Genomic DNA, 16,873 nt, shown 5'->3' with positions numbered 1-16,873 from the left:
TACAAGACAAAGTGTACAAAGTAACTGTCACCTCTCAGGTGTGCCCCTGTGCAGTGCACAACCTGACCAACCATCCGCAGCAGCCTGGTGTACCACGCATGCTATTTAATGCCCCCCACCCACCCCCAGCCCCGCCCCAAATACCCCATACCCTTTGGCAAATCTCTCTCTCAGGCACAGAGGCAGCCCAGAGGGGAGGGAAGAGACCATGGCTTACATGAGCTCTTGTGTTCTCTTCTTCGCTGCCTCCTCCGCCCCATTGTGGTCCGGGGGCTCATGGGTTGGGATCCGCGGGGAAGGGTGCTGGGATTGGTGCAGGGAAAGGCGTGGTTCATGGTCGGCGAGGAAAAGGGAGATGAGAACAAGGCTGGGGAAGATGAGAGCACAGAACCATGAGCCCCAGCAGAGCCCTCCACCCTGCCTCAGGGAGACACAGGGATGCCTTCCCCCCTCCACCATGCTCGCTGTGTGACCTCTGCGAGCCAGTCTCTCCCACGCTGGGCCTCAAAGCTTGCAGGGTTTTCACAGACCTGGTGAAACCCAGCTGCCAGACAGGGGCCCATCTTGTCACTAATGTGTGAGGTGATGCTGCAAGGGCCCCTGACTTCTCTGAGTCTTGGCTTCCTTCCCTATAAAGCAGGCTCAAGCCCCTCCCTAGGAATAGGGGAGAGGGACAGCGGGGAGGGCACTTTACATCGGCTCTGGTCCTGGCTGGCAGGGGTGGCCCAGGTGGGTGTCCTGCAGTGGCCGGGCCGGGGGCTGTGGCAGGAGGGCACGCAGGGGTCCCAGCGATGTGGCTGCTCGCTCCTCTGCACCTTCACTGTGGCGGAGAAACAGGAGAGACAGACGTTGGGGGCTGAGCAGGTCTGGATCACCACACCCCTGAAGGATGAGCTCCTGTCCGCACAATGAGGGAGGGAGAGTAGGAAGAGAAGATCCAGAGTTTCCCAAGCCAGGCCAGGCATTCGAGATTTTGCCCGCGCGTCCTGGATGCCCACCGTGTGCCGGGCACTGTGCTCAGGGCTCAGCCCGAGAGGCAGGGACAGGAGAGGGAAAGCTGGCCCAGACCAAGGCCCACAGCTGGGAGGTGCCGGAGGAGCAGGATGTGAACCAGGCTGACTGGCTTTGGAGCTCAAGAACTGACCGGTCAGCTCCGAGGAGTGCAGTTTGCAGACGGTGACCAGCTGCAGCACCTTCGGAGTCTGCCGCAGTGCTGCAGCCTGGGCCGGGGGCTGAGCACGCAGGGCACCAGGGCCTGGCATTTCTGCCCCGCGCTGGGCTCTCGGGGGCCACCTGGGTCCCTGTTGGGTTGGCCCAGGCCTGCCTGGACCTGCATCGCAGTCTGAGGCTGTTCCCGCTTCCTCCCCTCCAGCTTCCACAGGCCTCAACCCCAGCGAACTCTTTACTCCAGCTAAGCATCTGCTTCCCAGGGGACCCCGCAGACCCTCTACCAGATCCTGCCCCCCTCACATCCCCAGCATCCCCCCCCTACCCACTGCCCCAGGCCCTGTACTTGTTCTTCCTTCTGCTGCAGGACTTGTGGGGGGATGTCCAGCCTGGTGCAACATGTTCTTGGAGGGATGGGTGAGGTCCCGGTGATCTCAGCCCACTGACTCTGCCTCCCTGTTTGGTGACCCCAACCCCACCCGGGGGCTGGGCCACCTCTGGGGCCAGCAGCCGGGTCCAATCCTGGCTCCATCACTGACCAGCTGTGGGACTGGGATAAGTCACTTAGCCCCCCTGTGCCTCACTGTCATATCTGTAAAATTGGACAAAGACAGTGGCTACTTCCTAGGGAAGCTGGGAGGATCAGACGTGCTTACAGCAGTGCTGGGTGCTTAGCAGACGCTCATTCAGTGAGAGCCAGGGGGGCTGTCAGCAGCTGTGTGCTCTCGGACGGACCTGCCCTGCTGGGAGCCTCAGAGCCTCTGTACCAGCCTTGTAGACTTGTCATGTGGGTGAACCCAGATGACCCGTGGGAAGCCCAGGCACCACAGCAGGGGGTAGGGGAACAGATGACGGGACTTCAAGCCCCAAAGCCTCCTCCATCAGCCCCTGCTGTGGCTTGTCGGGGTCCTTACCGACCCTGGCAGAGACCACAGATGCCGGTCCCCACACATGGGATCTGCAGAATTTTTCCCTTCTGGAAGATTGGGCTTGCAGAGGGTGGGGCAGGCAGACTCCATCCTCGCCCCCCTCCCCCATTGTGCCCCAGGGCTGGAATTCACAGCCTGACCACCTTGACCAAGGCTGTGCGCTCGGGGTCCTGACGCCTGTTTACAGATGAGGCAGCTGAGGCTGAGAGAGGCAAAGCACCTGTCCAGCTGTTAGGGACGAAGCTGGGATGTGAACTCGAAGCCCAAGGGTTAGGCAGCTGGAAGCACTTGCCTGCCCTGAGCAGGAGGCCGCCTTCCTGTGAGTACCCTCCACCCTGCCCCAGGCCCCCGCTCTGCCCTCTGGGACCCCAGACCATCTGCTCCGTCTGCTCTCAGAACTGCCCAGCGCCTATGTCCCTGGTCCAGGCTGGGAGCCCCCGACTCCTCAAAGGGGTGGCTCTAGGCCCTCCCTGACTGCTTGGCTGCCTCCTCTGGACCTGCCCAGGGCCCCGAGCTGAGTCCAGGGTCCAAACTCTGAGTAGCACAGGGCACAGAGGACTCTCCCCTGCCTTGTTCTAGCCCTTATACTTCTCTTAATGTAACCAGTGATGGAACTAGCTTTTGGGCCATCCATGCCAGCAAGCCGTCAAATCAAACACCCAAGTTGTTTATCTGCCCCACCTCCCCACCCTTAGCTGCTGCACTTGACAGTTCGAGCTTCCCTGTGGGAATGGACGTTTGTTCCGGTAAATTTTAGCCTGCCCAGCGCTTTGGTCCGTTAGCCTTCAGGTTTGAGCTCTGAGGTCTGCCAAGGGGACCCACCTGCCTCTGAGGGCTTCAGGGGCCACCGACTCTGGGGCGCAGGTAGGATCTCCAGCCGCACTTTCTCCGACACGCTAGCCAGGAGTTTGGTGGCCTCAAGCAGAGAGCAGTGTTCAGTGCTGGTGCCATCAATGGACAGGATGCGGTCTCCGGCATGCAGGGCCCCACTCCTGGCCGGGTCAGGGAGCAAAGGGGGAGGCTGGTCCAGCCGGACAGAGCTCTGGGCGGCTCTCCCCCTGCAGCCCCCACGCCGTGGCAGCTCTCAGTGGGTGCCCACCTGTCCACCACACTGGCCGGCTTGATGCGGTCGATGGTGATGACTGGCTTGTTCCGGTGGGAGCCGGTGGTGAGCGAGATCCCCAAGGCGGACCCTGGCGTCTTGGTTATTTCCACTATCAGGGGCCCTGAAGCTTTGGCCACTGTGTCTGGTAAGTGGGAGGAAAGAAGAGTTTGAGATGCAAATATTGAGCACCTTTCTCCATCTCGACTTAACCCTCACTGCCAGTGGGTGCACTCACTGCACCCACTTTACAGACAAGAAAACTGAGGTGCGTGGAGGCAAAGACCTCGTCCAAGGTCACACAGCCACTCAGAAGCAGATGAGGGGCAGAAATTCAGGTCTCAGGGGCTCTAAGCCCAGGCCTCTGCCGGACAACACTAATTTGCTCGCATATATTGGAGAGCCGACTGAATACACGGAACAGTGGGTTTCACTACGAGCCTTCCCCCTTTCAGAAAACAGCATCCCATTCACCCACCCAGTGGCTGGAAAACAAAATCCGGCTCCTCCTACTCTCACCCCCACCCCCATGTCCAAACATCAGCAAACCAGGCCAGTGGACCTTCATTGTATTTCCCGAACCTGACCCCGTCTATCCCCCCGCTCAGCCCCTGGTCCAGCCACCATCACCTTTCTCTCACCTGGACGGCTGCAGATTAGAGGGCATCACCCAGCCTTCCCATCTCTCTCCCTGATTTTTTTACTCACTTATCATCATCTGACACACTCTATATGGGATTTATTCCATCTACCGTCCATCTCTCCCCACCAGAATCTCAGCCCCGTGAGAATGGAGACCTCATCCGTGTGGTTGTCAGGTGGACCCCCAGTGCAACAAACAACGCCTGGCAGAGCATTACTACCCAGAGAGGCTCAGAGAGGCTGTGGCTGGGCCAAGGTCACACAGCCTTTGCAGTGGTGAGGATCTGTACCCGCTACCCCCTTCCCTCTATCCCTGGGCCTCTTCCTGCTCCAACCCTAGCCCTTAGGCCCCCAACTCACCTGGAATGGCCACATCATACTCCACCTGGAAGAGTGCCTCGTGGCTGCACTGCCGCAGGGTGGCCAGAGCAGTGGCGTGGCTGGCCCCATGCAGCAGGATCCCGTCAACGCTGAGTAGCCTGTCCCCCACCTTCAAGGAGCCCTCCCTGCGGGGAAGGGCCCGGTCAGTCAGCCTCGCCCAGCGCGAGCCAGAGAACAGAGGGAGGGCAGGGAGCGGGTGAAGCAGAAAGGGACAGAGCAGGTGAGGGAAGGGATGCACATGTGAGCGAAAGAACCAGGGAGGTTACGTGGAAGCAGCTGAATAACTGAAGCGGGCACTGAAGATGGGGGTCGGGTCAGCTCCGACGCCCCCCAGCGGTGCTTAATAAATTCAGGCCCAGCTCAGCCCTCCAGCGTCTGAGCTGAGGATGCCCTTCGAGGTCACCACCAGGGCCCCGACAGGGTCCCAGCCCGGCCGGGCCACTCAGCATCAGGGGCGGGCAGTCTGGAGGCTTCGAGCTGCCAGCACAGAGGTCCCTGCCCAGGGTGCCAGCCCAGGGTCCTCACCCTGGTTCTCAGCAGTGATTCTGGGCTGGTGAGAAACGCCCCTGGGAAGGAATTCCACCGGGCCCCAGGGGAGGGGCCTGAGGGGGTTCACCTTGGTTTGGGTCACATCCCAGCTCTGGAATGCCTGCCCAAACAGGTGGCCAAAGCTATTCTGGGAGGTTCTATGAATAACTCATCACAGACCCGTCCCAAGGTCAGGTTTAGATTTCTGACAAGGCCATTCCAGGCGTTTCTTAAAATGGCCAGGAATCTCCCGCCGGGAGGTCATGGGGTCAGGAGCCGGGAACTGGGTGTGTTCCTACTCCACACTCTCTCCTGGCGCTTCTGAGCTTCTGAGGGGGGCTCAGGCAGGGCCAGGCTGGCAGCGCAGCCAGGACTGGGGAGGCTGCATCACACAGGACCACAGTGACGCCGGTCACCATGCCCCACGCTTCCTTCACAGCAGCTCTTAGGGGCTGCACTATTGCACCCACTCCACAGACAGGAAAATGAAGGCCAGGGAAGGGGTAACATGACACTAAAGCTCACTCTCCATCCCCATCCCGCCCCCGCCCCCACCACCCAGGACAGTAGGACCTTGGGGAAGAAAGAGGTTGGGGGAAGCTCTCATTTGGGGTTTAGTGCCGGCTCCACCAATAATCCGCTGAGCGACTCTGGGCAGGGGTGTCCCCTGTCTGGACCTCAGTTTGCTCATCTGGAGAATGTGTATGATGTCCCTTCTGCCTTCGTCCTAGGGGAGCTGGGGGAGGGCAGTGCAGGGTGAGGCTGTAAGCTTCATCCCGGCTCAGGCTCACCTGTCGGCAGGGCCGCCGGGCCGCACGTAGGTCAGGACGAGCGGCCGGGACTTGTGCCCGTCTTCATGGGCACCTCCTGGACAGAATTCGACAGTCATCTATCCACTCCCTCCCTGGCGCCCGGAGGCCCCAACCCAGACCTTAAGCAGGCTTCCTTAATTAAATCTGCTTGAGGACTCTGTCCTTGCTATTCATAGACCCTCCTATGAGATGTCAACCGTAAATCCCACCCAGAGTTCGGACAAAAAGCAGGGAATAGGACCAAAGTCCTCTCTCTCTGTTAAACAGCTTGCTTCCTTTCCTGCGACCTCATCGTCTTTCCCGTTTTCCCCTGGTTGCTAGGCAGCTCCAAACTTCATTTTCTGTCATAACTTTTCCCTCTCACTCCCCCCAATCATTTGTTGCTTGGCCAATTTTTCCGTTTAATACTTGATTTTAATGGTTCTTAAAAGTCAGAAGGAAGATTATACATGTATGTAATTCATTAGAGCAAAATAGAACATACATAGAATTGGCATCAGCCTTCCCGTCCCTTGACCCCAAAGGTGACTCTCACACTGACCTCTGAGGACAAAGCCAAAGCTATTGCCCTCCTTGTAGAGGGAGACATCCACTGTCTTTGAAACGATCCCTGGGTTGTTCTCAGGGGCTGGGGAGAAATGGAGGACTCCTTGAGTCCTTCAGTTGCATCACCAAGCTGGCAGATGTCCCCAAAGCTCATTCCAGGAGAGTTGGGTGACCAAAGGCATTACAGGAAGGGTAAATTCCCCTTGCCCCATTTTACAGGTAGGACAAGTGAAGCTTAGAGGCACCCTCTTCCCTAAAACCCACTCAGTCCAACACTTAGAGAGGGGAAAGGGCTGGCCCATGCTCCCACAGAGATAACGGCAGAACTCAGGCTTGAGTCCATGGCTCGCAGTCTTAGGCCAGAGCTGAATTCCAGACAGTTACTCAGATTTCAAGACTTCAGACCAACTTTGAAAATTCAGAGCTAAGCTAAACCCTAGGCCGCTGTACTCAGTGCAGCATGGGAGGGCGGGGAACAATTTATTCAGCGACATTCCTAAAACCGTCCCTCCTAAAGGAGAAGCAGCTGGAAACTGAATATGCAGGATGACAAGGGGTTATAAGCAGGTCCCTACCACCTCCTGGTGACAGCGTACTGCAGCTGTAGGCAAGGCCCCAGGTGCAGCATGGGTGTTTGTGGCCCGTCTCCAGGTCCAGCCCACCCCAGCTGGCATGATCCCCACCCACCACCCAGGTGTGGGCAAGGAGGCAGCCTTGTCCACCCGTGACCAAGGCAGCGGAGAAAGTTCCCGGTCCAAGGGCACCCACCGGGCGGGGGCAGCTCATACTCCACCTCCAGCACCACGCGCTCTCCCACGTTCTTGAGCAGAGTGATGATCTCATCGTGGCGGAGCCTGGTCAAGTGGATCCCGTTCACTGACCGGATGTAGTCGCCCACATTCAGCAGGTCACTCCTGGGAGAAAGGAGGCCAGAGCACACGTGTGGTAACAGGTGCTGGCATTTCATATCCCCCCTCCCACTGAATCCTTGTGGTCTCTGGATCCCCATTTCACAGATGGGGAAGATGAGGCTCAGAGAGGTCAGACATGTCCAGGGTCAGACAGCGAGTGAGTTAGGAGAGTGGGGATTCTAACCTAGACCCGCCCGACCCCCAGGCCAGCTTTTCCCCTGTCACCCTCATAGTTATAGCTCTAACCGGGCCCCAGACAGCCCACAGGGTGGCCAGACCATCACCTCCTTTGTTATTCCTTAATGCTCTTCCTGGGCCCAGAGGGGCAGTGATAGAGAGGCTAACTCCTAGGTTTCATGGAACTCATGGTCCAAGGGACCCCAGAGGTAAAATAACAGGTGCAGGCAGTGTGTGCAGAAGTGGCACACGGGGCTGTGCCAGCAGAGCCGAACGCCTGCCTCAGCCTGGGGTGCTGGGGGCTTCCCAGAGGCAGCGTGGAGGGATGGATAGGAGTCTGCCAGGAGGATGCCCAGGGAACGGGCCTTCTGGGCAGAGGAAACTGCATATGCAAAGGCCTGGAGGGCCCGAGAGCGGTGAGCGTGGGACGCTGTGGCCAAGCTGAGTCAGCTCTGGTGTAAAGGGAAAGAAGCAGCCGGGGCCTAGAATCCCAGCCTCCACTGGGGGCCTTCCCTCCCCAGACACCAAGCTCTTAGGTGCTCCAGGAAACAGCTGTCTGATTGCTCTGCCGAAGGCGCCAGTAACCTCCTCCACTGCCCCCTGGCCCCCTTCCCGCTGCCCCCACTGAGCCCACTTCTCACCTGGCTGCGAGCCCCCCAGGCCTCAGGTTGGAGACCCTGGGCTTCCCATCCTTGTCGGTGCCACCCGAGATGGTCAGGCCCAGCGTGCTGCCTTCCTTCTTGGTCAGCTCCACCATGGTGACCCCTCGGAACTCCTCTGCCGACAGACAGGGGGTGAGTGGGCGGCGTGGGGCAATTCTAGGCCCCCAGCCCCAGGACAAGTGAGGCCAGTACTTGGTAAGCGCCCTCAGTACCCTTGGCTGCATGCCACTGGGTGAAATCATGTCCTTCTTACGAAGGAGGATCAGAGAGGTTAAGTGGCTAGTCTAAGGTCACAAAGTGAGTTAGCTGCAGAGCCGATGCTGTCTGACCCCCACCTGGAGCTCTCTGTGCTCCAGGACAGAGACGGGGAAGGAGAGGAGGTTGGTTACCTGGAATGCTCTGCCTGCGGCACGCCAGAGCCACATCAGCCCCTCCTGCGACCTTGCCTCCTTTGCAGTAAGGCCCATCGTCTGCAGGAGAGAAAGAGAGGAAAGGCCCTGAGTTCCGCTGTCATTTCCAGCAGGCCAAGCCCTCCTGCCTTGGGAATCTTCTGCTTCGTGGATGCGGCCTGTTAGAGGGGTTCCTTCCTGCCACCAGCTCCACCTGAGTCTCCGCTGGGGGAGCCTCACGGCTTCTCCCCGCAAGGGCAACTCTGTCTGTGCTCTTGAGGAACGCTCTTTGGAGCACCCACCACAGACTGGGCTCTGCGCGACGGTCCAGTGATTAACCATCTCCACAACTATCGTTCCACGTATACAGAAAGAAGCTGAGGCTCAGAGAGGGACAACTCGTGCCCACGGTCACACAACCCTTGGCCAAGACAGCCTCTGCTAATAGCCAGGACCAGACCCCAGGCGTCTCTACCCACTCTGCCCCAGGCTCCCTTGACCAGGTTCTGTTTTTTCTCATTCCTTCTCCGAGTCCCTTCTCAGCCCTGGACTGAGATGGGTAAGGTCAACCGGCAAACCCTCAAGCGGGCCGGCTCTCCCATGCTGCCTCTGGGGCCACCCCTGCCCCTCCAGGCACCTGTACACCCCCCACGCTTCTGCTGCTGTCTCAGGCCTCACCCAAACCTACACCCTGCCCCCTCCCCGCTCTCCCCCGACCCCCATTCACCATTCACCAGCCGTGGGCAGGCCACTCCCTCCCCAGCCCCCTGGCCACAGCAAGGCCTCACTCACAGGACTGTCCCCCTCCTCACTCTTCAGAGGAGGGGGAGAGAGGGGGCTAGGGAGGAAATCAGCCCCAGCGGGGGGCAGAAGCCTCTTATCCCATCCCAGCCGCATCCTTTTCACGAGATGGGGAGGGGCTCAGATTAGCGTTCAGCCAGAGGTGGTGTCAACCTGGGTCAAGATCAGGACACAGCCTGGCCAAGGTCCGGGCTCAGTCAGAACCAGGAATCTACAATCTACACGCTACAGCAGGTTTCTCAACCTCGGCACTACTGACGTTGTTTTCTGCTGGATTGCTGTACGATGTTTAGCAGCTTCCCCGCCCTTTAACCACTAGATGACGGTAGCGTCCCAGCCCAGTCACCACACCAAAAATGACTCTAGACAACCCACATGTGCCCCAGGGGAGCAATACCGTCCCCCCCCCGGACCCCCGGCCTGCCCCTCGTTGAGAATCACTGCTTTAGAGTCAGGGGTGGGGCTCAGGCTGGGTCAGGGTCAGGCTCAGCTTGGGGTCAAGGCTGTAGCTCAACCTGGGTCCAAGGAAGCCTGAGAACCTTCACCACCTGCAGCTCTAACCATTGAGAAATGGCTTCTCCAGACCAGGGATAGGCTCCCTTAGCTTTGCCCGAAGGTGGGAAATAACGAATCATTTCCAGGGCCCGGGGAATTGGCCCCCAGCAGCTTTGCTCACCTCCCCCACCCCCAGGCCCTGTGTTCACATCCACAGCCACAGATTCAGGCAACACCCCATTAAGTATAATGCCTCCTATTACGGTTCCCTAATTCGCACTTCATTTAGATTCAACAAGACGTTTCTGAGCTAATAAAATTAAGAAGACTGGGTTCTATCAACTGTGTGACAGTGAACATCTCTGGTATTTCATGTGGGCAATTCTGGAATTAAAATCTGTCTTATCCCATGCAAATTAGACTCTGCCACTCGAAAACCCTTCTCTCCCGGGCTGCCCTGGGAAGACCAAAGATAAGCTTGCTGGCTCCAAGTTTAGGAGTCTGGAGGTGGGGGAGGGGGAAGATTATCTCCTAAGGACAAGAAAGCAGAGAATCAAGTTTGCCAAATTCAGAGCCGTAGAATCCCAAAGAATGGAGCGGAACAGCCGTGGGTTCACGCTGATTCTGAAGCAGAGGGTGCGGGATGTTGGCTGCTGAAGCAGGACACCCATTTCCTGCGCTGTCTCTGCGGTGTGCCTTCAACACTACCTCTCTGCCCTTTCCTCATCCCAATATTCAAATTTTGATCCAGTGAATGACACGGTGCCAAACTGGGCTGCGATAGCACACTTGGCACAGCTGAGATGTGGGGGTCTGCTGCCTTTGGGCTCAGCTGTCAGACAGGTCTGACTGTGTGATGCAAACCAAGACTCATACAACTGTGCGCAGTCAGTGAGCAGCAAGGGAGGACTTGAGAGACTCTTTGGTAGAGAAGGCACGTGCATTTTAGGGTGTGGCCTCGATGACCCCTCTTGGCGGTGGAGGCCACTCAGGATAGCTGATGGCCAGATAAGGGGCTTCTGGATATCTAAGACCCCTGCCACATTCAGAAAGGCACCCATGAGGAATGCTACAATGTCTGCTGATGCTTGTTCAGAGGGGACAGTGCTCCACTCTCACAAACATCCTCAGGTCAGGGGGAAACAGGCAGCATTCAAACCAAGAACCAAGGCAAGGACAGAATTACTAGTTAACCGTGTGACTTGAGTCTCTATTTCTCTATCTGTAAAACGGGGGTGTCTCCCCCTATCGCTGGCTCCAACCAGCCCAGGCATGAGAATTTGAGGGAATTATTTTATTTATAGAAAACCCCAGGAGGGTTCGGACCCCAGCCCTCCTCCCTCGGAGAACATGCCTGCTCTCTCCCGCTCTCTCTCTTTTTTGTTCTGGGACCTGGTAATTATATGCTTAGAGATGAAGGCTTTTCAAAAACATCTTTCCCACCAGTTTTCAGCTGGAAAAGTGCATAAAAAAACAGATATTTTTATCCGAGTGTTTTTTTCCCCTGTCTCCTCCTTCCAGCAATGGGCAATTATGAGCTTTTTCCTTCAGTCAATCTGTCCTGTAAGAACTCGCTTCAGAGGGAAATTCGTTTCGCAGCAATGCCAGACCATCCGGCAGACTCAGGCTGGGCAAGTCGGGGGAGCAGGAGGGAGAGACACCGTGCTGAGCACAGACCGTACACCTGGTCCCCGGCCCCCAAGCTGCAGCCCGGGTGGATGGGTTTCTTTTTTATTTTATTTCTCCTGAAAGGATTGCTAATTTGCCTTCATTATCTCCGTTTCTCTGGAGCCCCAGGGAGCCACTGAGCTTTGAGAAAGGGAACAAGGAAGTCAGCCCTTGGCCAGGCTGCCTTTGTCAGGGTCCCGCCTAAGCAGGACAGGGGCTTGGGAAGCGGGGGCTGGGGAGGGCTGTCGATGGGGGCGTGACCGATGCCTGGCTCTACGGGCCTCCAGGAGAGAGCGTTCAGCACCCGAGAGGGGCCACTGGGAAAACCAACGCCCGGAGGCTCAACTTGGGCTGAAGAGAAAATAACCGCTTGACAGAAAGCCAGCAGCAGGGCCAGCCGGCCCGAGTGCCGCTGGGGAGAAGGGGGCCCCCAGTCGCCCCTGGGTCCAGCCACAAGTGCACACAGCGGCCCACTGCTGCTTGCACTCCGACGAGTGATCGGCCAATCCTGGCTGGGTCGGCCCCGCCTCCGCAGGCATCGCTGGCTCGATGGAAAGGGAAGGATGGGCCTTGGATCCTAAATCGGCTGCCGACCGGCTAAGGGATCTGGGACAAGTTGCTTCTCCTCTCTGAGTCTCGGCACAGTGGGGGAGCTAGTGCCCACCTCATGGGCTGGTGGGAAGGCATCAGCGAGGTTATGGGGTACACAGAGCCAGGACACACGGAAGTTCTCTCCCTGGCCTTTTTACTCACCTCGTTAGAAAGATTTTCCCATTAGTAATGGTAACAACTCCTCCGGATTAAGTGCCGGTGCTGTGCTAGGTGCTTCACGAGCCTTGTCTCACGTATCCCCATCACCTTCTGAGGCGGGATGATCGTTATCTCCATTTTACAGATGGTGGAGCTGAGGCACGGGCAGGTTAGGTGACTTCCCACCGTAAGGGCCAGGGGCAGGATTGGAACCCAGGCCATATTCTAAGAAATTTTAAATTATTACCACTTTATCCTCATGATAATCTTACGTGGTGGGTGTCACGATCATCCCCACATTAGAGATGAGGAAACTGAGGCACAGAGAGGTTAAGGGAACTGCCTAGGGTCACACAGCTCCTAAGCGGCAGAGCCATGGGCCCCCTCCTGCCTTCTCCCCTCACCCCATGACAGTCCTGGGGGGACTCAGGGGTAATGCCTGTGGCCCTCCTGGCAGCAGCCCCGGCTCCTTTGGGCACTCCTGACCCACTGAATGATCGCCCTCTGGCCATGGCAGGCTGGACCAGGTCAGACGGCTGGATGGAGAAGCATCAAAGCCGGTGGCAGGCTGACCTCAGAGTGACAGCCCTGATTTCCGTAGCTGACAGGCCTCCCCAGAAGCCGTGAAGAGATCGGCTCGGCCACGGGGTGACCCTTGCTCTGTTCAATGCATGTTTTTAAGGGAAACAAAAAGAAATATATCAATAGATTTAAAAAGCAGACGCCTGCTTCACTTGGTGCCAAGGACTGAAAAAAAAGAAGACTGACAAAGGAGCCCGGGGCTTGGCGCACCCAGTGCCGGGCCCACTCCAAGCCCTTGACCGGCACTAACATGTTTAACTCTTCTGAAAGCTCACTAACAATCCCATTTTACAGACAAGGAGACTGAAGCCCAGACAGGCCACTCAGCTGGGGAGCTGCAGAGGACAGACTGAAATTGGTCTTTCTGGCCCCCAGCAGACCACATCCTTAATCCTCAGCTCTGCTCTCCCCCTCCAAACACAAGGGCAACAGACCCCAAAAGAGGGGCGCCCAGGGAGGCAGCACCGGCGCCCAGGAGGCCCACGTTAGCGCTCGGGCACCCACAGGCTGGACAAGACCAGAGAGGTTGCCGGCCCTGCAATGCCTCTTCCACAAGGCGTGCGGGGCCCCTGGCACTGGGCCCTGAGCCCACGCTTGGGCTGACAGCCCCCTCCATGGGACCACGATGGCCCCCACGTCATGTGGGGTGGGGATGCAGGCTCCAGAGGGGCCGCGGCCTTCTGCGTCTGTGCTCTCCCACGTCCCTCTCAAACCCACAAAACTGGGTCACCAACGGAGCAGTGAAGACTCAGTTCACCCGGCGGAGAATAAAAGCAAACGTTCTCCCCACAACTGACAGTCGCCGGGCCTCCCTGGCCTCACCTCCTAACGCTCTCTCCTGGGCTGCCTCCCCTCCGGTGCTCTGGTCTCCTCACCGTTCCACACACCGGACTCAAGCCCACCTCAGGGCCTTTGAACTGGCTGTCCCCTCTGCCAAGAATGCTCCTTCCCAGACACCCAGCAAACCCCCTTCTCACCTCCTTCCTTCAGGAACCTGTGGAATCTTCACCTTCTCATCTTTCCCAAGTGGCCTGTTTGAACTTACACCTGTACTCCCAACACCTCCAGCACCTCCCATCGTCTTCCTTACCTAGCAGACCTCACTTTTTTTTTCTTTTAACTTAGTGATCTTATTTCCTATCTGCCCCTTCCCACTATGATGTCAGCCCTAGGGGGCTGGTTTTCTGCCTGTCTGTTCACTGCTGTTTTGGGCATGGAGAGTCTGGCACACAGTAAATTCTCAGTAAATCACGTGAAATTCAAGTCCCACTTACAGATTAGGAGAACGGGGATCAAAGAGGTGGAACGAGTTGTTCAAGGTCGTGGAATCAGGAAGAGGCAGAGATAGGATGCAAACCCAGGCCTCCCTGGGTCTGGACGCCTTGGCCTCCGTGGTCTGGGAACTGGGGTTTCTCCCACAGCCATGGCCCTGAGGAGGTCAGGCCTGCCAGAAGATCCAGGTGGTTCTGGTGAGGGTCCCCCAGAGGAGTGGGCAGCTCAGGCCAAGGCAGAAGTACCCTCCCATCCACCCCGACACACACACACCCTGTCTGAGCCTTCCCAGGAGCTGGGAACAAAGACCACCTTGTGGCCGGGAGTCAGAGGAGAGTGGACACTGTGGGGCATGGGGGCTTCCTGCCCAAATCTGCTTTCAAGCCTACTGTGTGCCCCAGCCCCAGTCACATCCCTTCCTGCAGGGGCTCAGGGTTAGTGGGGTGAACAAGCCTCCCAGGACCAAGACAGCATGGCCAGGGCATGGGCCTGAGAAAGGACTCGTGCTGGCAGAGTCCATCGGGGAGGAGAAAGGGCCCTGGGCACTGTGCCCCACTGGCCCCAAACCCCAGCCTGGCTCTCCCTGAGGAGCACTGCACGTGGCCTGACTGCTCAGGGTCTCAGCCTGCTCTGTGAAATGTGGAGGGTGCAGGGAGTGGCCACCTGTTGGGGACGTTTGCTGAAACTATTGGAAACAGGTTCTCTTTCCTTGAGGAGGATCAAGCTGTCTGACCATAAGCTCTAAGGTACTAGGGGCCCTCTGGGAGCCTCAAGGAGAGGAGTCTGCCTGGAAATAAAGCTCGCCTAAAAAGAAGCAGAGACCTGGAGTCCTAATCATGTTAACTGAGCACCTGGATCCCACTGTGCCTGAAGCTCCCTCTTTAGACTTTTCTTTTAAAAAGCCTCAGTGCTGACACCAAGTGAGACAGGTGTGATCATGAAGCTCTGTGACCTGGGGAGGAGACTAGGGTGGGGGCTGCAGGGGTGAGGGTGGGGGTCAAGGAAGTCATCAGAGAGAGAAAAAGCCAGGGAGATCATGAAGGGCCTTGAATGCCAAGATAAGAAGCTGCGATCAAACTTGAGTTTTAGCAAACTCCCTCCTACAGCAGCATGGAGGGGGTGGGGTGCGGTGGGGGGTGAGGGCCAGGAAGCCAGGGAGGAGACTGGGGCTAAGGTCTAGGCAGGCGATGCTGAGGCCTGAGCCTGGGTAGAGGGGGTAGCACCATGAGGAAGAGGAAGACGCCTCCTTGGCGGTGCCCCAGGTGAGGTCTCCAGGGCACTGCTGCCCTTGTGGCTCTGACCACTGCAGGACGAGGTGACCCCACTTCCCGGGCCTGATGTTGAGAGGACAGATGTGCCCAAGCCAGGAGGGCAGTGGAGTCGCCAGGAGGGGGCAGGGGCAGACCGCATGGGGTCGAATCCCAACTGTGCTACTTGTAGCTGTAGCCTTGGACAAGTCACTTAACACCTCTGTGCCTCAGTTTCCCCAACTGTAAAATGGGGAGAATGACAGTGCTGAATACACAGTGGTGTGAGGATTAAATAAGAAAATGCACAGAGAGAGCTCCGAACAGAGCCTGGCACAGAGTAAGGTCTCAACAGCTGTCAGCTACTATTATCAATCACATTATTATGATCTGGGGACCTAGGGGTAAACCTGTCCCTGCCCTCTGCGACGGGCGGGGAGGTGGGAGCCTAAGTTCACGGGCCCTCAGAAGCATGGCTGGGGGAGCTCTGCTATAAACGTCATCAGGGGGCCAGCCCCGGCTCAGCCACTATGGGCCTTGGTCAGCCACCGGCCCCTCCGAGCCTCAGCTTCCCCATCTGTCTGTCCACTGGGACCACAGTCCCTACCCTTGGAGCTGCTGCAAGGAGGTAACACCAGGAGTACATCGACTATGGGAAGGCATTGACGGGACGGCCCAGGACACGGAGTGAAGGGTGACCTAGCCTGCCCCAGAGCCCCTCCCAGGGTCCCAGCCCTGGGCCCACCCAGGAATGTGGCAGCTGAGCAACACCTGTCCCCTCTGCATTCCCAGAGCCTGAGGCTCACCGACCAGACAGCACCAGGACGGGGCCTCTGCCTCCTGCCGTGAGCCCATGTAGGAGCTCCCCCCAGAGCACCCTGACCAGGGAGCCGGCGCCCACAGCTCACGCAGGGGCAGGACGCACCTCCCTGGGGCACTCCTGAGGCAGGAGCGCTGCCCTCTGGCCGTGCCGTGCAGGACAGCCCAGCGGACTCAGTCCCTGCAGCCACGGTCAGACAGACAGCCCTCTCCCCTGCCCACCGGCCAGGTGTCCCACGCCTGCCCTCCCTCCAAGCTCTGGGTCTGGGAGTGGCTGTCCCAGGCTTCGCCGTCCCAGGCCCCTCTCTGGGTGGCAGTTCCAGAGGGATCAGAGGGTTCGGCCCCGCCACTCTGCCTACCGGTCCCCGTTACTCACCCGCCTCTCCAGGGGTCTCCCGGCTGAGCCCACACAGCATGTCTGCTCTTGTCTCCCCGGTGCCACTGACTCCCTTGGGAGCCAGGGAGGGGCTATGGGAGGGGAGCTCAGAGCTCCCACTGGCTGGGCAAGAGTCCACCCACTGCAGCGGGCGGCTCTCTGCTTAAAGGGGACACGGCCCTTGTCACGGTTGATCCTTGGATGGGGTTCAACACCCCCCCCCACAGCCTGAGTCTGGGCAGGGGTCTTTGAAGATGGCAGGCCTCCCCCAGGGTCCCCAGGCAGACAGACCCCTGAGGCCAGCTCTACCCCTAACTCGCCCTGGGTCTTTGGTAAACGATTGCTTCCCAGCCCAGACTCAGTTTTTCTACCTGGAAAAGAGGAACAGGGCCCTCCAAACTTTTTTTTTTCTTTTTTTAAGTAGCAGATTCCACCAGAATCTTGCACAGAATTCCCAGGCTATAAGCCAGATAAAACGCAGCCGTGGAACGACGCCAGGGTGTGTCTCAGTTTAGAAATGCATGCCCTCGGAGTCCCCTGGGCCCTTCCACTGAAGTCCCAGCTACCTCTCCCAGGCCTCGGTTTCCTTTCCTGTAAGGTGGGCCTGGGGAAGATCA

General features: G+C 58.2%; 1 protein-coding gene across 1 annotated transcript; it reads right to left on the bottom strand.

The window, feature by feature from the left end:
• Positions 1-170: 170 nt before the first annotated feature.
• Positions 171-16,307, bottom strand: LOC114485388 (glutamate receptor-interacting protein 2-like). Its single transcript, XM_028486719.1, has 11 exons — positions 16,257-16,307; positions 8,247-8,327; positions 7,837-7,972; positions 6,876-7,021; positions 6,103-6,189; positions 5,541-5,616; positions 4,201-4,346; positions 3,196-3,343; positions 2,919-3,088; positions 695-820; positions 171-367 (listed from the first exon to the last, which is right to left on the bottom strand). The coding sequence occupies exons 1-11, from the start codon at positions 16,294-16,296 to the stop codon at positions 171-173; spliced, it is 1,353 nt and encodes a 450-aa protein (XP_028342520.1). The 5' UTR covers positions 16,297-16,307.
• Positions 16,308-16,873: the final 566 nt, after the last annotated feature.

This window comes from Physeter macrocephalus, unplaced genomic scaffold (genome assembly GCF_002837175.3).
Source record: "Physeter macrocephalus isolate SW-GA unplaced genomic scaffold, ASM283717v5 random_1028, whole genome shotgun sequence".
NCBI classification, from domain to species: domain Eukaryota; kingdom Metazoa; phylum Chordata; class Mammalia; order Artiodactyla; family Physeteridae; genus Physeter; species Physeter macrocephalus.
Note: the sequence above shows the minus strand (reverse complement) of the source record. Positions and strands in the feature narration are given on the sequence as shown.